Genomic DNA, 22,810 nt, shown 5'->3' on the forward strand with positions numbered 1-22,810 from the left:
GGTTAGGTTAGGTTAGGTTAGGTTAGGTTAGGTTAGGTTAGGTTAGGTTAGGTTAGGTTAGGTTAGGTTAGGTTAGGTTAGGTTAGGTTAGGTTAGGTTAGGTTAGGTTAGGTTAGGTTAGGTTAGGTTAGGTTAGGTTAGGTTAGGTTAGGTTAGGTTAGGTTAGGTTAGGTTAGGTTAGGTTAGGTTAGGTTAGGTTAGGTTAGGTTAGGTTAGGTTAGGTTAGGTTAGGTTAGGTTAGGTTAGGTTAGGTTAGGTTAGGTTAGGTTAGGTTAGGTTAGGTTAGGTTAGGTTAGGTTAGGTTAGGTTAGGTTAGGTTAGGTTAGGTTAGGTTAGGTTAGGTTAGGTTAGGTTAGGTTAGGTTAGGTTAGGTTAGGTTAGGTTAGGTTAGGTTAGGTTAGGTTAGGTTAGGTTAGGTTAGGTTAGGTTAGGTTAGGTTAGGTTAGGTTAGGTTAGGTTAGGTTAGGTTAGGTTAGGTTAGGTTAGGTTAGGTTAGGTTAGGTTAGGTTAGGTTAGGTTAGGTTAGGTTAGGTTAGGTTAGGTTAGGTTAGGTTAGGTTAGGTTAGGTTAGGTTAGGTTAGGTTAGGTTAGGTTAGGTTAGGTTAGGTTAGGTTAGGTTAGGTTAGGTTAGGTTAGGTTAGGTTAGGTTAGGTTAGGTTAGGTTAGGTTAGGTTAGGTTAGGTTAGGTTAGGTTAGGTTAGGTTAGGTTAGGTTAGGTTAGGTTAGGTTAGGTTAGGTTAGGTTAGGTTAGGTTAGGTTAGGTTAGGTTAGGTTAGGTTAGGTTAGGTTAGGTTAGGTTAGGTTAGGTTAGGTTAGGTTAGGTTAGGTTAGGTTAGGTTAGGTTAGGTTAGGTTAGGTTAGGTTAGGTTAGGTTAGGTTAGGTTAGGTTAGGTTAGGTTAGGTTAGGTTAGGTTAGGTTAGGTTAGGTTAGGTTAGGTTAGGTTAGGTTAGGTTAGGTTAGGTTAGGTTAGGTTAGGTTAGGTTAGGTTAGGTTAGGTTAGGTTAGGTTAGGTTAGGTTAGGTTAGGTTAGGTTAGGTTAGGTTAGGTTAGGTTAGGTTAGGTTAGGTTAGGTTAGGTTAGGTTAGGTTAGGTTAGGTTAGGTTAGGTTAGGTTAGGTTAGGTTAGGTTAGGTTAGGTTAGGTTAGGTTAGGTTAGGTTAGGTTAGGTTAGGTTAGGTTAGGTTAGGTTAGGTTAGGTTAGGTTAGGTTAGGTTAGGTTAGGTTAGGTTAGGTTAGGTTAGGTTAGGTTAGGTTAGGTTAGGTTAGGTTAGGTTAGGTTAGGTTAGGTTAGGTTAGGTTAGGTTAGGTTAGGTTAGGTTAGGTTAGGTTAGGTTAGGTTAGGTTAGGTTAGGTTAGGTTAGGTTAGGTTAGGTTAGGTTAGGTTAGGTTAGGTTAGGTTAGGTTAGGTTAGGTTAGGTTAGGTTAGGTTAGGTTAGTTTAGGTTAGGTTAGGTTAGGCTAGTTTAGGTCGTCCAACCGAGCTGGACGGTCAAGTCAAAGGTTAGGTTAGATCTGGCTGGACCACACGACTGCATGGTACACAGGGCGTGCAAAACGTTCCGTAAACTTACCTCATCCAAATGGGGAGAGAGAGAGAGAGAGAGAGAGAGAGAGAGAGAGAGAGAGAGAGAGAGAGAGAGAGAGAGAGAGAGAGAGAGAGAGAGAATGCCTAGATATACAGGCTGCACCGACCCTAAGGTCCAAGGTAGGTGGTCTACCTTTAACGCTACGAGAGAGAGAGAGAGAGAGAGAGAGAGAGAGAGAGAGAGAGAGAGAGAGAGAGAGAGAGAGAGAGAGCACCAGGTGGAGGCCCCGGAGGCCCCCAGGTGGTGTTGGTGATGACGAGCCATAACTACAGGCACCTGGCTGTCTCGCAAACCATGAGGTGTGTGTGTGTGTGTGTGTGTGTGTGTGTGTGTTGTGTGTGTGTGTGTGTGTGTGTGTATGTGTGTGTGTGTGTGTGTGTGACGTGTGGGCTCATGACGTCATGCCAGCCTGGCCAGCACCCAGCATCCGACACCCCCCCCAACACATCACCCACTTACAATACTTAACACATTAAGCGATAATGATAGACCCGATACTTCAACACATTACTGGGGTAGATAAAGAAATATATATATATATATACCCCTTGGGTCTTCCTGTACAGCATGGTTATCATCATCATCATTACCATTATCATCATAATTTTTATAACTATTATCATTATTATCATTATCATTATCTTATTATCATTATTATCATTATCATTATTATTATCATTATCATTATCATTACTATTATTATCATTATTATTATTATTTTTATTATTATTATTATTATCATTACTATTATTATCATCATTATTACTATTATATTAACTGTAATTATTATCATCATTATTACTATTATATTAACTGTAATTATTATCATCATCATATCTAATTATTACTATCATTATATCTAATTATCATTTATACAAAATCGAATAACTATCATTATCATAATTATCATCTATCCCAGGACAAGTGGCCTCAGCTGTAGCCATGGCCACTATCATGGTACAAGACGAGAGAAAGTACGGCAGCGAGGGGCCGCTTGGGCAGGCACCAGCACCGCCGCCCTAACCCGGGGCAAGACCATGGCATGTGAGGGACACGGCCCACCTCACAAGGTCGACGGACTCTTGAAGACTCCTGGGGAAAATGGTCTTTGGTCGTCATGTTCAGGGGAGGCTGTGTGAGGGCTGGACGAAGTAACGTTGGAATGGTGATTGTTTTGTAGACGAATAACAATAGGTCTATGCATCTAATATCTAAGTTACTTCGACCTAAAAGATCACACAAAGTCTGACTTCAAAACTTAAGATAACTGTAATCTTATAACAAGAGAACCACCCGGAAGCGGATGTCAACGACGAATGAGAACGTAGCAGCAATAAAACAAATACATCATAAAAAAATAGAGGGAAACAGGCAGTTATATGTGGATACAAATACAATGATCGATATCATTTGTCCCCGGCAAATTTACTGATGTCTATCAGCGTCGCCAGGCCATCTGGTGCGACGCCCCGAAACTACACTGAACCACTAATAGAAATGAAGCATCTATGGTCAACTGGTCGACAGGCAGCTGTACACTGGGTATTATGACCAGACTTTAGCCAACCTTGTCCACTGTTCTCCTGACCCTATTTCTTTTTTTTTTTTTTTCTTCTTTCTTAAATATACGCAGTTGTTCCTGAATATCTGATATCACTTCGCGCTACACACATTGGCAGGTCCCCCCCCCCCCCCCCCCCACACACACACACACACACACACACACACACACCCAGCGACCCCGTGCACCTGCAGGGGGCCAGGGCAGTACACCGAGTCGTCTGGGGATAACGTCCGTACCAATGCCACGCCTACCCCAAGTCGCCACAGTACTTGAGACGGCACCACAGGCCGTGGTGGTGCTGATGCTGTAACCTCCTAGGGCTGACACCCACCCATACCTATTGGCGGCGCCCTGGCGCGGCCGTCACAGCTGGTGGCGCTGACGGCGGAGACCCGTGGAGGACCAGAGGCAGCCAGTTGGGTGAGACAGAACTCCCAGACGGCCGTTGCGGATGACCCCCCACCTTCCGCCAACCATGGGGTGTGAATAAGAGCCAGACGGACAGGTGGTGATGCGCCCACCCTCGTGGCATGGGGCTGGGGAAACCCCCTCCGCCCACGGATCAGCTACTACAGGCTGGCAGACCCATCTGTGCAGGTGGTGTGGCTGCACATCACTATCTGGGTCGCGGCCCTGCTCCATAAAGCCAAATTAACCCGACAAGACCCGCCATCTTAGACTTATCACCGTCATCGGGTCAACAACAACACACAACCCATCACGAGGCACACTGTTATATATACATCAACAACACACAACCCATAGGTACAACAGACTGTTATACTAACGTCATACCCTCTACAACCTTCACGTTCACACTTCGGTGGAATCATCATGGCATGTTTTTGTGTATCCTGGAGCGAGTTGTTTATATTTCCTTCATAAATCTGAGAATAAAAGGTAAAACACACACACACACACACACACACACACACACACACACACTGACCATGAACCAACACCGGCCCCCGAGGGTTCGAATCCTGTGCGCGGATTCGATCCGCAGCCCATACCAGCTGTTCATCTTTCCCTTAGGGTTAGTCGATAAATGGGAACCAGGTTGGGCTAGTAAGGGAACAGTAGTGTAAAACTCTCTGCCCTGTAATACACAAATAGTAATTATACATAAACACACAGGCATAAGCACCCAAAACTAATACATGCAAACATACACACAGGCGAACACCTAACCACAAATATGCACAAACATGAAATCGCACAACATACATATACACACACTGGATCGCTCGATCGTACATATACCAAAAATACACTATGATTGCCAGTTAGTAATCTTAAGGCATTATGCATCCCTTCCGGTGGTCTGGGCCCTTTCACCCTTATAACCGAGTTGGGACCTTATCTTACGTATACTTTATGATGGCTTCGGAGGGCTTCAACCACTCTGAGATGCTTGGAACCTCCTTACCTTGTATACCTTACGATGGACTTGCAGCAGATCTTCTACCCCCCAACAAACAGGTCCGAGACTTTACTTTACCTATATAACCTTACGACTGCTCCGAAGGTCTTCTATCCCTGCAGCTGGGTCTGGGACCTTACTTTACCTATGCCTTACGAAGGCTTCGAAGTCCTTCCACCCTCACAGCTCAAGTCTAGAAACAAGCTGTGCAGTTTCGTTCCTCTGCTCAGCCAGTCTGCTGGAGTCCGGGAGCTAGCAGGCCTCATTATCCATGCCTCTCGTGTTATTACAATTACTGAGTTGTGATTGGGGAACCATGCCTTTCAGGGTCTTCCAATGGTATATCATAACATACCTCTCCCGTTTGTCATTTAGACTATAGACTGCAGCCTAAACGTTTCCAGTCGTCCCCCTACAGTTAGTCAGGTTCTTCAATGTGACACCTTCCACCTCTGCTGTTTCGCCCACCATGAAAGCTGATGTCTATTCTGTTCCGTAAAGTAATTTGTGACTCGAGCGTCATTACTGGTTTCGACTCTCTCGTCTTGGAGGTCCGTAGAATCCGGCCTGCCCATTTGCTTTTGAAGAGGCGACTGTTGGTTAAGAGGCTGGCTGATGATGATGATGGTTAAGGTCATCGGCCTTTATCATACCCAGGTCTTCCAATACACAGCTCTTCCGTGACACGATGGTGCTGATCTCTGTCTGCAATTCTGTAGCTCTTAATTAGGTACTCACTTCTGCCATTGCCGAGTAGGAGCTCTTTTAACCATTCATGAGCACGATGATATCATGCGCCAGAGGAAGTCTTCTCTGTTTATAGATATGTCAGAGTAGTGTGCTGATGACCCCCGCCTTAATTACTGCGACATCATGAGCTGTGGATGGGGAGCGACTGTGGCTTGTGTCTGGGTGTAGGCGGGAGCAGTAGCAGCAGCAGCGAGTGTGGCAAGTGTTGCTGCGGGTGAGTGGCTGCTGTACACCGTACATCTCGCCTCCCTGCCAGTGCCTGCCACAGTGGGGGGGTTTAGGGGGTTTGTGGCACGGCAACAAGAAGGTACAAAAGAACCAGCCAGCCGGCCAGCCAGCCAAGACGTCTTGCCTCCCACTGGCCCGAGGGGTCTCTCCACCACACCTCTGGATACCCTACCAGACCACAGACCACCAACGAGAGAGGGAGAGGGCGTGAGAGCATTCCTGGGGGCTGGAGGAGGAAGGTGGGGAGAGGAAGCCCCAGGAATAGCTTCTTGACCTGGGGAAGCCACCAAGGGCTTCAAGGTTGCTACTCACCTCCACCATAACGTCCAGACCACCACCTCCTCCTCCTCTCCACCACCGCACGTGCACGCGCAGTAGGGACAAACTCACGTGCGTTGGGTGAGGACACATTCACGTGCACGCGAGGAGGACAAACTCACGTGCGTCCGGTGAGGACACGTTCACGCGCGTCTGGTGGGGAAAATATTCACGTGCGTCTAGTTGGTACTTCCGCACGTACGTCTGGTAAGGATATATACAAGAGCGTCCTCACCTCACCACTACCATGGGAGTACATGAGGCTACACGAGACAGGACCTGATGGTCGATGACCAGGTTATCAGCTGGAGGACAGGAATTACGTATATTCTAAATCCCGAATCTACACAGACGTAGAGAAAACAGTAAAGCCTACAGCGGTGCACCATCAGCCCCCCAGGGACCTTGACACAGGCCAACAGTACAAAAGGGAAAGTTTATGAATATATACAAAACCAATATAATGGTATACGTAAAGCTGCAAGGCGTGTGGACAGATGTTTGATAACACCACTGTGGATAACACCTCCTGTAGTGGGGGAGGTGGGGTTGCGATGACATGACACACTGGTTTTTGACTAGTCCTCACAGCCACTGTCAAGAGACGCTGTCACTGTCAACAATGCAGTCAAGACAGCAACATCCCCCACCCCTACCCCACTCTGCCTACCTGCCAGCACCATCCCCCCCCCCCCCAACGTACCGTCATCTGTTGCAATTTCTCTTGCCCTGACGTATGGATGAATCACGACACCCACGGGCGGAGTTACGATACACAGGTGTGAAGTTACGATACACCACAATAAAGTTATGCCAAAGCGAAGTCGGGGGCACACCGAATTTACGTGATGACGTTAAAGGTGGACTGGAGTTACGACACACCAAAGTTAGGAGACGACATATGAGCGGATTAACGACAACTCCGAGTGATGTGACGACACATCTGATAAGTGACGACATACGACAGCGGAGTCACGCCACATCAGAGTTAAGTGAGGACACACGATACTGCGAGTTACGACACACCTGAGCTGAGGCGCGATACATCAGGGTGGAGTTACGACGCGACATTCGAAAAGCTAAGATACATCAGGGCCAAGTTACGACGTGTTTTTTCCCCCCCTTTTTTTTTTTTTTTACCGCCGAGCGTCTGACAGAGAGAACATTCCGACGAACTGACCTCAGTACAGATGTACAGACGTAATACATACGTGTGTGCTGGACGTATTCTATTATCCCCTGGGCACGACGGTACGACCCTTCAGTACGACGGTATATATATATATATATATATATATATATATATATATATATATATATATATATATATATATGTGTGTGTGTGTGTGTGTGTGTGTGTGTGTGTGTGTGTGTAGGCTTTTATGTATATACATGTGCATGTGGGTGGGTTGGGCCATTCTTTCGTTTGTGTCCTTGCGCTACTTCGCTAACGCGGGAGAGCGCGACTAAGTATAACAAATGAATAATATACATAAAATCACATACATATATATATATATATATATATATATATATATATATATATATATATATATATATATATATATATATATATTCACACTCCCTGTCTGCTACTCGCAGTAGCGTCACGGTAGCGTCACCAGGTCCCTCCCTCCCTTTCCCCATCCCAAGTCTGACATTAACTACAGGTGACGGTCGCGTCACCTACCCGGACCACTTCCATCTACCCTCAGCTCCATTAAACTGACTTATTCACTTGGCAGGTGGGAAAATAAACATTTTCAAGCCCCCAATATCTTAAATAAGACGTGAAAAATGGTTTGGAGGGGAGGCAGCGCGCGCGAGAGTACCACCGACCCAACCTTAACCCACCTGCGCCCACACGACCAGATTCGGCCACATGGCAGGGGTAACGCGTAGCGCTCGCCGCAGGAAAGTTCTACCAGTCTTTCCGCCCACCTTCCCTCCAAACCGTTTTTCACATTTCATTCCGAGATATGAGGGAGTTTAAAAATGCTTCTATTTTTCTTCTAATTGTCTAGTTCTGAGAGAGAGAGAGAGAGAGAGAGAGAGAGAGAGAGAGAGAGAGAGAGAGAGAGAGAGAGAGAGAGAGAGAGAGAGAGAGAGAGAGAGAGAGAGAGAGAGAGAGAGAGCAATTCCTTCTCAAACTGTAGGCGTCGCTGACGGAGGTGGTGGTGGCGGCGGGGGCAAGGGCGTCCCCGTAACCGTCTGGCGAGGTTCTTTGGGGCTCTGTCGCAGACCTCGCCAGCAGGCGGCACGTGAGTGCGGAGGAACCGTCAGTCGCCCCCTACCAGTGATGGGTGGGTATATGTCAATATGTCCATGCTGTGTTGGCACCCTCTGGGTGGGCGTGGCTAGCCGGGGTCAGGGTGGGCGTGGCCAGGGAGTGTCAGGTGGGGTGTTGTGTGTGAAGGATGGGGGTGTCAACAAAGGCGGACGTCTTATTAGACGAATCAATTCAGAATAAAGATAAAAATCCCACAAATATATCTCAGTAAATCAAGTAGATCCCTCTCACCAAGCCCACCAAATCCCTTTCACCACGCCCACCACATCCCTCTTACTACGCCCACCCAGTCTTCACCACTCCCAACAGTCCAACATAACTGTGTTATCATATCGCAATACAATCGTCTCCTTCCCAGGCGGAACATACACAGAGCAATAACGTGCCTCTCACATGGTACAATACAGCCATTCCTCCCATAAGACACATTGCAGTGGCACCTGGCTCAGAATCGGAACATCTTCAATGTCAAGTATAAACTGAGCCGCTGGTTTTGACTGACTTAGAAATGGCCCAAGGGTCTTCTCCATTACTGTCCACCGCAGGTGTCTCACTCAACCTGAAGTACATGGGTGAAGCCTCAATCTCTCTGTCGTACTAAAGCCTTTGGAACCTTCCTGTCGAACTATTTCGAGTCCAGTGGTGGCCGTGACTACCCTGCTACTGAGAGAGTTGACATACAGCTCAGCTTTTTCCAGCAGGTAAATGTGAGGCAACGAGTCTCCGCCACGGCCACTGGTGGAACACGTCACCCTTGGCGAACACTCCACTCTGAGAACTTTTTCCCGCCACTGCCACTGGTGATTCAGATCACCCTTGGCGAAGACTCCACTCCGAGAACTTTTTTAATTTCATATTAACATAAACTGTGCCGTCGGTATATTCTCTTGGCCTCTGATACAAGGCCATGGGCGGTGTTTCGAGATCTCCCTTTCAATCTTTCCGAGGATCTTACACTTCACAGCTAATTTCTTAAACGCTTCTTAAACTCCTCCTGCAATAGAGTTTTCGGCCATGGGAAAAAGGCAAGGCAAACCTCTAACATTTCCTATCACATTAAACTCTTCCTCGAGGATGAGAATGTTAATGAGATTATCCCCGCCCCAACGGGAGACAGGTGATGCAACGCATTCATCTTCCCCTCCCTCCTCCTCACCTCGAGAGCACTGTCCCTGTGGCACGTACTGAGTAACCCTGGGATGTGTTACGGTTCATGACCTATTACCGCCACAGTTTCCTCTCCTACTGTGATGACCTATCACCGCCACAGTTTCCTCTCCTACTGTGATGACCTATCACCGCCACAGTTTCCTCTCCTACTATGAAGAACCATCAAGGTCGTGGTGCAGCAGCCGGAGCACTGGGTTCCCTCGCCTACCAGCCTCCGAGAACACGACCCACCCATCCTTAAAAGCGCAACCTCCAGATCGATCATCTTCCAGCACCATGTTCATAAAGGAAGGAAGGAAGGAAGGAAGGCTGCCGGAGCGTTGTGGTCTAAAATTACGAGGTAATCTGCACCTCTGACGGTTCAACGGCATAACATGATCACGAAAGGCATCTCAACAACCTTCTCTTTCACGCCAAGGACTTTCTAAAAGATACATACTCTCTCTCTCTCTCTCTCTCTCTCTCTCTCTCTCTCTCTCTCTCTCTCTCTCTCTCTCTCTCTCTCTCTCTCTCATTCCAAGCCACAGGCCAGGACGAGGTGACGCTGGGCCAAACAGCATATTTTCCAAGTAAAACTCTCAGCTAATCGCTGTTTTCAAGAGGGATGTTTACAGTTCCCAATTAAGCTTCAAAATTCATCTACCATAAAACTAATGCGAACCGACGTCACTTGTTTACCGAACTCAGAGTTTATGGTTACTTCTGGCTGTCCAACTTCCTACAATTCTTGTGATATATATAAATATATATATATATATATATATATATATATATATATATATATATATATATATATATATATATATATATGAATATCATACTAAAAAAAATAGTTGCGACCGGTCAGATTTGTCAGTATACGCATATAATAATAATAGTAATAATAATAATAATAATAATAATAATAATAATAATAATAATAATAATAATAATAACAATAATAATAACAATAACAACAATAATAATAACAATAATTATTATCATTGTTATTATCATTATTACGCAAATGAAAAGAAAGAATTGAACGTTTTGGGGATGAATTGCATGAGGGAAGAGCTCTGTGGCGTGAGGCAGGTTGATTGTGTAAGGTGTGACAAGCGTGAGGGATGTGGCAGTAAGCAAGGAGGGTGAGAGGTGTGGTAGAAAGCAAGAGTGTGAGGGGTGTGATGGCAGCCGCGAAGGCCCAGCAAGGTGAGCTCAACTAGTTCGATCCACTCGCGTGGATGAGCGAAGAACGACTAAAGAGAATCTACGCTGTCAGGCGTGGAGAGGGACGCATGGAGTGAAGGGAGGCTCTGGGGTATCGGGGCAAAAACAATTCACGAGGCCGCGAAGCGCGCATGGGACTGAATGAACTGGATCGATGTGGTATATGGGGAAGGACGAGGGGAAGGGGGTTGATGAGTTGAACAAGGGCATGAGAAGTACTCAAGGTAAACCATGTAGTTGCGTGTCGAGCATGGATGTAGCCGGTGCGCTCTGGTTATAATGTGAGACCATTGTTTGTTTGTTCTTGACGCTACTTCACTAGCGGAAGACAGGAAATCAAGAACAAATTATTACCAACAGTAGAAAAAAAATATATAGCAGGAATATGAATAAGGATATACAGTAATAGGTGTCCCCTTGCTAGCCCTGAGAGAGTATTTTCTCCGTAAATCATGATGAGTGTGTATGTAGAGGTCACTGAAGGTCGCGTCAAGGGGAAAAATTCAGACTTGGACCTCAAATCATTTACGAAAAAGCTGATCACAGGAAGACATGAAAATATGCCAGAAACGACACATGGTTTCAAGGTCTACCTCATACAGTTGTTAGCTACTGCCTTAAAGATTAAGTATGGGAATCGTGGAGGTATGGACTTATCTCTGCATGACTTTCCTGAGACGTTGTATTATGTTCTCGATAATGTCTACATCAAACTATCACACACACAAAAAGTTACTTGTCAGGGTTGAAATATGCATCCACCTGGCATGGACTGATATAGGAGAGAGGGGTTTTGGAAGTATCTGACAAATCTGCCTTTTTTTTATCATTGGTTAATCAAAGTCAACAGAATTCCCTTGTTAATGAATCAGCTTTCTCCTCTTTCTGAATGGGTCTTGGTTTATAAGATGCCGTCAGCAGTTTACGAAACAGGGAAGAAGTTCTAAATGATACGAGTAGTGTGACAAGACACCATAACTATCATTTCTGGTATCTATGAACAACCTTTCAGAGTGGTAGCAGAACACGATCAGTGACTGAGTATTTGGTCAAGATCAACACACATGCAACTGTCTTTAAGGCAAACCTGAGGGAACTTTTAGTGTATGCATATACACTTGTGGTATGTGGTAGAAGTAGGGTGTGTGAGGTGAGGTGACCGTCCTGTGAGGCACATGAGGTTGGGGTCTGAGGAGATTTGAGGTACAGGGGATATATTGAGGGAGAAGAGGGGGGTGTGTGGGTCAGCAGGCATCTTGGTGAGGCCCCTACGTACCTGTACAGTTGGCGCAGTGGGTAGGTTGAGGGGTGGGCAGCTGGGGTGGTGTGCTGGGGGTGTCGAGCATGGTGCAGCAGACCGGCATCCTGGCCGCTCCCCACCACCAACCTCATGTCATCAGCAGCAGCAGTAGCCTCACCACTACCACACACCTGCCCACCACCACCACCACCACCACCACCCGAGCCGCCGCGCCCCGCCACGCGGCCCACTCCCGGGGGCGCGCGGCCCGCTCCTCTCCCGCCCGAGCGGACGTCGCCGGAGCCACAGCTCCTCCTCCTGACCCTCGCTGAGTCCGGCAGGCACGGCCCGGGCCGGCACTCATGAGGCACACCCGTGAGGGCCAGCAGGTGCAGGGCCGGCACTCATGAGGTAGGCCTGTGAGGCTGGACAGGCGAAGGACCGGCACTCATGAGGCGAGGGATCACGACGGGTCTACCACCACACTCACCACAATACACCAACACCCCTCCTTCACCGGGAGGGCTCTCCCGCCGTCACGCTGCTCGCCATCATCAACACTACACACACACACTAGTCCCGCCCCGGGGCTCACGCTAGCCTCACCTTTGCGTCACACACTGCACCGCACTTGATCCCTGGCTAGAGACACACTGAGGGGGTGGTGGTAGATAAGGTTAAAACCCCGCCGGGGCCAGCTGAGAGTCGGCCTGGCCTGCAGGAACACGTGGGGCGAGGGCGGCAGGGATCCTGGCTACGTGGCTGGCACTCGGCCGCCGATCACCACATGACTGTTTGGTCCCTAATGGAGGCCACCGGGGGACGACGCGCCTCGTCCCACAACGTGCCAGGGCCGAGCCGGAACTGTGCCTACCACCGTGGGGGCCGCCATCCCCGGGCACCTGGCCAACGCCAGACCCCTTCCTCACGCCCCCCAGCCCCCCTCACACACAGACACACAAACACACACACACACTCCACTCCACCACACTCCTCGGGCAGGGTATTTTGGTGGTGCGGTCCGACGGGCGCCCACCATTGCCTCCACCACCACCCAACACTCCCCATACCTCCACCACCACACTCACCGTGGCCCGACATTACCTACTAACCACCACGAAAGCAGTGCCCGATCAGTACGTATGGGCTTCGGTCGCGCCATATGAATTTCCTCTCTACCACCAACACAGTTACGACTGCCTGGCTCCCCTACGGAAGTTCCGCTTGAACACAACACCAGGTTCTCTCACTCTTACCCGACCATCACCATCACCCCAACACTACCTTGTCGTCATCACAGCCCCCCAGTCACCGCCACTGGACAAGCGAGCAGATACACTTGACAGGCCGCTTGAAATGTTGTTCAATATGTCGCTGGAGGAAGGTAGATTGTCAGGGGAGTGGAAAGTGGGCAAATGTCGTCGTATGTATCTTTAAGAGAGGAGACCGTGAAATTACGAGTCAGGTCTGTACAATACCAGAGAAGATAATCAGAAAACAAATGGATGACCATCTGCAAAAGAGGAGGTTGGGTAGGTCGTTTGCATTTGGACTGCCAGGAAGCACCTAGCAATATACCACAGACAGAGAGATAGAGGTAAAGAATCTGAATCTCCAGGCAGGATTAAGTGGGGATAGGATCCTTCCAAGGACAAAAAATTATCTCAGTAGAGGGCAAGAGTAGACATATGTCAGAACTTTCTCGCAGTACCAGGTTGGGGGTCAGAAGTGGCGTGCTGCAAGGTACAGTCCTGAGACCACTGGTATAGTTCATCCATGTAAATAATATGCCAGAAGGACTACACCCGTATTCAAATACGTTTTCAGACGACGCAAAAAATTCGTGAGGAAATTCGAGAGTGATGTGGACTGCATCAATTTACAAGGGGACCTAAACAAGCTACACTGTTGGTCTGAAAAGCGGTTGATGAAATTCCATCCCAGCACAAGGGAAAGTAATGAGGAGGGGAAACAGTAAAGGAAAAGCCTCCATACATATAGTATCGTGCTGGAAGTAAGTTGCAGACACCTGTGCGAAGGAGGGGCCTGGGGTGTGACAATGTTCCTATCTTGTCGCTAGAACCTCACCTTACGGGAATTGAAAAAAAAGGAGACCAAACTACTTGGTGGCCAATATGAAAACTGCTTTAAAGTCCTGAATAAGAAAACATCCTGTAAACTGTTAACATCGTATGTGAGGCTAAAGCTAACACTAGAATACAAATCTCAGGATTGCTCACAGTACTTTAAAGAAGCAAAAGGAACTAACAGAGAACGTATACAGGAGACCAACAGAGATGGCACCAGAATTAAGAGAGCTATCTTATAGTGAGACGTCAGAGGCCATAAAGTTGTCCCGAGTGGAAGACTCCCCGCCGGTACTACACAAATACGACACGACATCAGGCCCCCATCACTAACACCTAGCACACTATATGGGGTTCCCTAGCATAACCCCCATTACCATCACCCAACACTCTACATTCCCCTAAAGATCTCCCACCTCCCGCACAAGACACTACCTGGCCCTACCCATAATCCACCATTTCCATCAGCGAGCCTGACTTCCCTCAGTCGGTCAACATTTCCCTAACCTCAAGTTCGCTGTGGAGGCTCCTCATCACTTCCACAGCTCAGTGTGGGACCAAATCTCTTAGTACGCCCCTTAAACCATAAGGTTGTTTTGAGGCTTCGGTCCTTAGGTCTATGTATCCATGACAACGTGACTGGTCTGGTACACTTCGTAGATACACGGACAGCACGGTCTCCACTGCTATGATGTTTGTACACATCTGTAACAAGCGTCCTACACATTTTCGTACCTAAGATGGTTAAATGATTTCCCTTGCTATACTCACGTCATCTTCTAATTTACGTGTTTATTTATACAAGTCTTATATATTCTGTCCCGACAAGACGCAACACTTTTAAGTGCAAGTTAAGGGGACTAATCTCCCCATAATTTTCTATATTCATATTAAGTTAAGTATATCTGCCATCTACACTCTAAATAATGGGTCAATTACTTCAGTTGTTCTTAGTAGTTTTGACGCCCGAACGAGTCACTATGGCCATGAACAACCTTTTGTACTTCTACTCGACAACTTCACCCGCCTTGAAAAGGAAACATCGACACAACAACCAGTGATCACACCTGGAGTGTGTGTTAAGCGCTGTGAGGCGCCACCATCAGATTTGACTTGTCTCGTCTTTGAAAGGCTCGTACGATGCAGCCGGCCACCAACTCCGTGAGGGCGCCTACCGGTGTGCCGTGTTGTCCGCCTGCTTCCCTCTACTGCCATCACCACACTGCAAACAATCTGACGTCAACAATGGGGACGGCGTAACAATCCAACCCACGGGCCAGACCTGGGTAGAGAGATGTCTGCCCATCGCGCCACTTGACACCATCTTATCGAACTCCAACTTGTGTGCCATCCAAAGTCTCCTCTCGTAAAACAAAAATAATCCCACTGACTATGTCACTGCCCTAATAACACGCAACATAATAATTCCTCTGGCCATCTTGTGCAAAACATTATAAATCTGTTGTCATTCCTCACCGCTGGAGGACTGGGTTGAGAGAGAGAGAGAGAGAGAGAGAGAGAGAGAGAGAGAGAGAGAGAGAGAGAGAGAGAGAGAGAGAGAGAGAGAGAGAGACGTACCCCAGCCTGTATGACCGTACGTCCGTCATACATGCTTCATAACCTCGCTCATGGTGGTGATTCAACGATAATCGCCAGCTGGCGACACGATCACTCAGAGACGATTCGGTAATCGCCAGATGGTGACATCATTAGCCAAGAAGATGATTCAATAATCGCCCAAGATGGTGACACCCAACCATCGAACCTCACCATCAATTACGTTGCGGTGATGGTGACCCACGAAGGCACCTTAATCATCACGTGGTCAGGTCAAGTTTAACAACACACAGATTAGGTGACATAGTCTCTAACAACCCTGACCCTAAATCCGGGTTCAATTACCCACTGTTGGCTGAACTCTGGTGGTGACTCCCTCCTACTGACGAAGAACACGTCTCCGCCCCTCAACATAGTAATACAGTGGAATAACCAGACATCTCAAACTGGAACTGCTTCGACCCTGCATGGGATGAGAGGGGAAAATGGAACGGGGGTCAACGAGGGGAGTTAGGGGTGGGGTGGGGTGGGGGTGAGAGGAATGTAATGAATGGTTGAGAATAAAGGTTAAGGTCACTGATTTGGATGGGGCAGCCTTCACGCCTGCCTCCCCCCAGTAGGCCGCCGTACGCTATTACTTCAAAGGGAAACATTCCAATTCTATTTACCTCACTATATAAAGGTTCCTATCACCTGCACCAGAGGAGACCTTTTTTTTTTTTTTCGGCTAAAATCCCCTTTCACTATCATTTCCCATCTTGCCATCCTCAACTCTAGTGACAGTCGTGTACTACGATGCAAATCTCTTGTTGTGATGCTGGCGGTAACTTGTCTACAACTGTCTACACACTGATGACAATTGTCTACACATGCTCTACACAGTGGCAAAACTTCGTCTTCCGTTGTCTGCACACTGGCAATACTTTTCTACGTACCTGGCGACACTTTACTCCTAATGTCTACACTCCGGCGACCCTTGTACAACTACTATTGTCAACGCTCCAGCGACACTGTCTACCATTGTCTGAACACCGAACGACATTGTCTAGCATTGTCTACACCCCAGCGATACTGTCTACCATTGTCTGAACACCGACGACACTGTCTACCATTGTCTACACCCCAGCGACACTGTCTACCATTGTGTGCACACCGGCGACACTGTCTAGCATTGTGTGCACCGGCAAATCCGTATCTGAGCAGCAAATTGCCTTTCCTGCCAAGACAGGCAAGGTCACTTGATGAAGACGACCTGAAATAACCCTCCAGCTTGCCACACTGGGGCTAAAAACAGGCCATTTGTGAGGGCCAGGGACACCCCCCCCCTTCCCTTCCCCTCGAGCTAAGCAGCGCCTGTCTCCATCCACCCTACAACCACCGGGCCCCATCTCCTGCCACGCTATATACATCCCTCCTCCTACCTCACAACCTCTGCTACGACACCCTTGCCCTACACCACTCTCACACCATAAGTATGCTTTACACTTGCCTCCTCCACCTACCCCTAGATATGTGCCCTTCACCCTTACTCTCACTGAAATGCTTTGGCTACGTACATCTAGTCAATAAATATTCTACAACTAACCTACCCAAAGCCGCCTACAGCAAACACGGACCTAACCACCACCAGCAACGTGACGCGACCCAGAACCACAACCTAGACCACCACAGTGGCCACCATGGTGATACTCCCTGAAGAATGACAAGCCTCAACCACTTCCCAGCCAGGGAGGCTTCACCAAGCCTCAACCAACTCCCAGCCAGGGAGGCTTCACCAAGCCTTAACCAACTCCCAGCCAGGGAGGCTTCACCAAGCCTCAACAATCCACTCGTCTCCGCCATCACCTGGGAAAATAAACCTAGCCAGTCAGGACAGCTGGGCCAATATCTTAAGATTCCCAGAAGCAAGAAGGCGGCGGATTCCTGATCGACTATCGTCTCCGACGCACAATACCTCGGTAAATGAGAATCACACGAAGCTGCTTCTATGTAAACGACGAGGAGAATTCAACCACTCGAGAAAAGCTGCACCGAGAGGATAAACATCAATTCACACACACAACGAGCAAAGAAAAAAATGCTGAAAAAGATTATGATGATGGTGGAAACTTGTACGATCGCCAAACGCTGTACAAGAGGAGTGAGACAGGGGTACGTTTTAGAGGGGTAGAGAGCTACGAGACGGGGTACCGCTCAGAGCGTGCGTGTCAGACAGACAGACGGACAGACAGAGAGACAGTCAAGGGAAAATGAGACGAAGAGGGACCCCCGCAACACAACATCCAGGCCGGGGTCTTCACCAACGTGTAGGACAATAGCCAAGAATCTCGTCCGAAATTAATCTTCACCTGAACGAAGGCCAAGGTACTTGTCCTCAGCCACCGTGTGACAACGGCACCGTATGATGACACGGGCTGACCCATCCACCCACACACCGTGTGACAACGGCACCGTATGATGACACGGGCTGACCCACCCACCCATCCACCCACCGTGTGACAACGGCACCGTATGATGACACGGGCTGACTCCCCCACCCACCCACCCACCCACCGCGTGACAACGACACAGCATAACAGTTACAGGTGTGACAACAGTGCTGACATCGAGTGTTTCAGGTCCCTCCCCCTTCAGTCACAGGGCCATACGGCAGCGACCTCACACAAAGCACCACACAGTGACACCAGCGGTGCAGGGAGAGGGGCACCTGGTGCACGAACATCTGACCTCAACTGACCTGACCTGACCCATGCAATATTCTGAGGACATCAACAAACTATCTCGCCATACCTCCGTCCTCCCTCTGAGCACACACGTCACTAACAACCTCTAAAAAAATCTGTTAACATACATGTTCGTCTTAGCTGAGTAAAAAAAAGGGTATATAATCTAGAATTATATAAACTACATCGTCAGGTATGGACTACCCTTCCAGTGTGATCGTGAACAATATATATATATATATATATATATATATATATATATATATATATATATATATATATATATATATATATATATATATATATATATATCGGCAGTGCCTCGCGGTCCAACACCAGTCAGACTGTAACAAGGAGACTGTAGTGGCACCACACCTCTCTGTCAGCAACCAGCTGGTCAGGCGTAGAATGCAGATCCTTCAAGGAGGCGTACATGTTTCAGACAGCGTGTGGTGTAGGGAGGTAAAATGTGCCTCAGCCTTTCACCAGCCAACTATAAATTGCCCATCATCACTCGCGACCATCCTACACCAAGGCCTTCCAAACGCCTCCCCTCCATCACCCTATCTAGTTCATCAACGCGCCAGGTACCCTAATATCCTTAGGACCTATGAACCACACAGGCCGGACGCAAGCAGCGACAGCCAACACCGCCGGAGGTCGTGCACGACCAAACGAGAGATGTTCTGACAAGGGAACGCTTCGAGACCAGGCGGACGAGCCTATCAAACCCCCTCACACCCCTACTCCACTTCCTTGTTTTAAGAATAAACTCAGTTCCCACCCCCCAGTGGACTGGTTACATCCCCACCAGCTTCACCGAACGACTGAAGATACCCCATTACGCCGTCGATCCATGACGTCCACTTGAATAACTGATCAGGAAACAAGTCACAATATGTACCGAGACGCCAGTCTGAAAAAAATAGAAGATGAAAGGGATGCTGAAGTCTGGGCAAGGAGACGAGAAGGTTAAACTGGGTTCATGTGTGTGTGTGTGTGTGTGTGTGTGTGTGTGTGTGTGTGTGTATGGAGGGGGAGGCAGCAACCCACAGGCCCCCCTACAATGGACTTGTTTGTGCCAGCACTCTGGTCTGCCACCTGCCACTCTCACACCCACTCCCCAGAGCGTGCTTACACATTCCTACACACTCGCTCACACCATCCACAGTCATGCCCCTACACCCCGTACACGCACACACACACACACACACACACACACACACACACACACACACTACACACACACACTATACACACACACACACACACACACACACACACACACACACACACACCATACATGTGAAACCATCTCTCCCTCACCAAAGAGCCGCCGCCACACACAACAAGGCATCCTAGAGGAGGGAGTGAAAGAATCCATGACACTCTCGAACAGCCAGAGAGAGAGAGAGAGAAAAAACATAAAATGTATACACAGTGAACTTTGGAGCCCCACAATGACACACTCGTCTACCTTTCAAAACACAAACTTGCCCGGGGTACTAAAAATTCCCTTGCGTTTAAATACACTCTTTTTACCACTGACAATAAACGCTTTTCAGAGAGCGTTACAAAAAGGACAGGCAGCCTCTGAACAACACGCCACTATTCATTACCAGCAACCAACATTTTCTAAATATTATCAGAAACTATTTGTCAAGTGGCGAGGGAGGGGGCCTGGCTCGCTGGCTTAGCTATACGTGCTAGTAGTCTACAAGGGTGAAGATCCCGTCTGTGCCCGCGCCCCTCTCTCTCTCTCTCTCTCTCTCTCTCTCTCTCTCTCTCTCTCTCTCTACCCCAGCCAGGGATATGTGCCAAACCCTGTTGTTTACATTGGGTGGCTTAGCCCTCTCCTGTCCCTCAACCCCCCCCCCCCCCCCCAATCCCCAGGCAATATCAAGGACTATTAAGACGATGCTGTCACGAACAACACGCGATGTAGTCCTTTGTGATACAGTATGAGAACTGTAACAGTACTGTAACCTCGGGTAATCAGTCTGTACACGCTGTTGTAACCCTGTAAGCACAGCCCTCTAACCTTAAAGACATTTTAGACTTAAAGGCACATTACGTTAAGGCGACACTAACTTGACGGTGGTGTGAGGTAAGGATACATCTAAGTCTAAAGGTGCACAATTTCAGACCTGGTGTGAGGGAGACACTCAACTATCGCCATAAATGTAAAAAAAAAAAAAAAAAAAAAGTGATGACCAAAGTGAATAACGTAGTCAACTTTAAGATGGATCAAAGAAAAACACAAAAAAAAAATCCCAAAATCTGTTCTCCTAGCCAGCCAAAGATCGGGCGAGGTGTGATCCCACGACTCCCTGACCTTGCGACGAAGAACCGGCCTTGTGGAACAGAATGACACAGACGCACATAAGCAGATCAGCAGCACACGAATAACTACCTACCTGCCGTGGTGGCCGGGGGGGAGTGGAAGCTTTTGGCAAAAACTGGATAAATGGGACCAGTGTGGACGCCACCAGAGGTCGCCCGCAAGGTCACCAGTTCTTCTTAAGGTAGGTTCAGCCCGGAAGGTCAGGTAGAACTGTGTGTGTGTGTGTGTGTGTGTGTGTGTGTGTGTGCGCTATACAATTAACTAGAGACGAAGAAATAAGACTACATAAAAGTAAACAACATATACGATATCTTTTTTTTAAAACCACAACAACACAGTTCAGCGTACGAACCAGAATAAGGAAAAAGAAAATTAAAAAAAAAATCCACAAAATACAACACCCAGTAACTCTCTCTCTCTCTGTCTCTCTGTCTCTCTCTCTCTCTCTCTCTCTCTCTCTCTCTGCCCCACCAAGCTTCAACCAGGGGAAAAGGGGTGTGAAAAGTCGTCCCGCCCCCCCTCCACCATCCCCATTCCTACAACACGACCCTGGGGGAGGAGGAAGGGGTGAGGGGGAGGCAGCCCTCGTTACCCCCAGATACGGGGGGGGGGGGGTATACACCACCAACTGGGGAGACAACTCCCCAAAATCCCCTGGTTAGCAACATCTGCTCACCCAGCCGCTAACTAAACCCTCGACGTCACCTCCTATAGCCCAGGTATTTCTAAAGCAAGCTCGCCCGTGATTGGCGCGCCAAGTGTCCGTAATTAAGGTAAACGTCGGATACAGAAACACACACACCCACCCACCCACACACACACACACACACACACACACACACACACATGACCCCTTACTACCTGAGAGAAACTCAACACAGTGTCAAGGGCACGTTACGAAATAAGGAGGCACCTCCATAACCTCCCCCTAACCCCTTCTGTATGTCTGTGGGTGTAATTACTTTTTATACAGGACGGGGAGGGGGGGTTCTACACTCGTGGCGCCCCCATCACTTGAACTTTCTCCATCATACAACTCCTTGAACTTTGTATGTTCTCTCCGTATTCACAATTTCATCACACAGTTCATTATCAACATCCTCTACACTTATTACGAAATATAACTTCTTTACATCTTTTCCAACACTTTTAGTCCTTTATTCCATAGTATGGACTACGGTTGTTCTATCTTAGAATCTTTCACTGCGTCGTCATCAAAATGATTCGAAAATTTTTAAAGGGTTGTGATCTAGTCACCCCTTACCTTCTCTTGTCCATGGGAGGACAAATTTATGGCCTTTTAACTCTCATTTTACGTGTGTGTGTGTGTGTGTGTGTGTGTGTGTGTGTGTGTGTGTGTGTGTGTGTGTGTGTGTGTGTGTGTGATGACGCACGCCTCGTCATTCCATGTTCCATGTCATTACGTGTTCTCTTCCACCACGTTAATTTCCCATCCACTGAAGGGGTCTCCTTCTCGCGCCCATTACCACTCTTCAACCGAAATCCAATTTGACGACCTAAGGTGAGGGATACGCGCCGTGCACCTCCCTGGGGGATAACGAAGCGTAACATGCTGTACGGATCGTGAATAATGATCCCCTTAGCATCCCAAATACATCATGCATAATGAACTCTAGAATTTTGATAGGCATCATGGGCAGTAAGGGGCACTACCCACTGTTCCTTAATACACTTACACTTATAATACTTAGGATTCATCAGGCGGCAGAGATACTTATATGGTTTGGCATAGGACGAACCCAATATCCACTCAGCACGTACAATAAGGAACGACCGAGTTTACTCAACATTTTCCTGTACGTGGCCATCATGAATGTGTAACTATGAGGGGTGAGAATGACTGGAGGCTTGGGGCCTGAATGTCAAGGAAATGAGGAGTAACTGAGGGTGTGGGGAACGCTGATCACCCCTCAGGAGGCGTTAATACCTGCTGATGGAGCAGCCGGGTCCTCTCCCAGGGATGGAGGGTCAGCCGGGTCCTCTCCCTGGGCTGGCGGGTCCGCCGGGTCCTCTCCCAGGGCTGGCGGGTCCGTCGGGTCCTCTCCCAGCACCAGCAGGTGAGCCGGGCACCACTCCCACAGTGCCTGGGTTCGCTCCTCCATCCCAGAGCCAGGCCCCTCCTGTACCAGATCAACCTGGGCCAGACGTGCGACCCTCTGAGACCACAATCGTAGACCGCCCCACAGAAGGCGGGAGACTTCGACTAGCAAAGACCACCACGGTGGGCACATCCACACTCAGCCACCCGTCACGCACCTGCTACAGGTGCGCCGAACGCCTTGCTCACCTGGGGAGGCGAAC

The 22,810-nt window shown here is 48.3% G+C and overlaps 1 protein-coding gene across 4 annotated transcripts in view; it reads right to left on the reverse strand.

Annotated features, from left to right (window-relative positions):
* Mrtf (Myocardin-related transcription factor) overlaps positions 1-22,810 on the reverse strand; it is a 174,486-nt gene that overhangs the window by 93,323 nt on the left and 58,353 nt on the right. The window contains exon 1 of one of the 4 annotated variants that reach the window (XM_071677446.1): positions 22,437-22,755. The exons of 2 other annotated variants lie outside the window; for them this stretch is intronic. In XM_071677446.1, the coding sequence (XP_071533547.1) occupies positions 22,437-22,740 (304 nt within the window). In that variant the 5' untranslated portion in view covers positions 22,741-22,755. Of the gene's footprint in view, positions 1-11,813; positions 12,695-22,436; positions 22,756-22,810 lie in introns of those variants that run through there. One more of the 4 variants, XM_071677447.1, reaches the window with a different exon arrangement.

The sequence above is a fragment of the Panulirus ornatus genome, chromosome 25, assembly GCF_036320965.1.
Source record: "Panulirus ornatus isolate Po-2019 chromosome 25, ASM3632096v1, whole genome shotgun sequence".
Taxonomy (NCBI): Eukaryota; Metazoa; Arthropoda; class Malacostraca; order Decapoda; family Palinuridae; genus Panulirus; species Panulirus ornatus.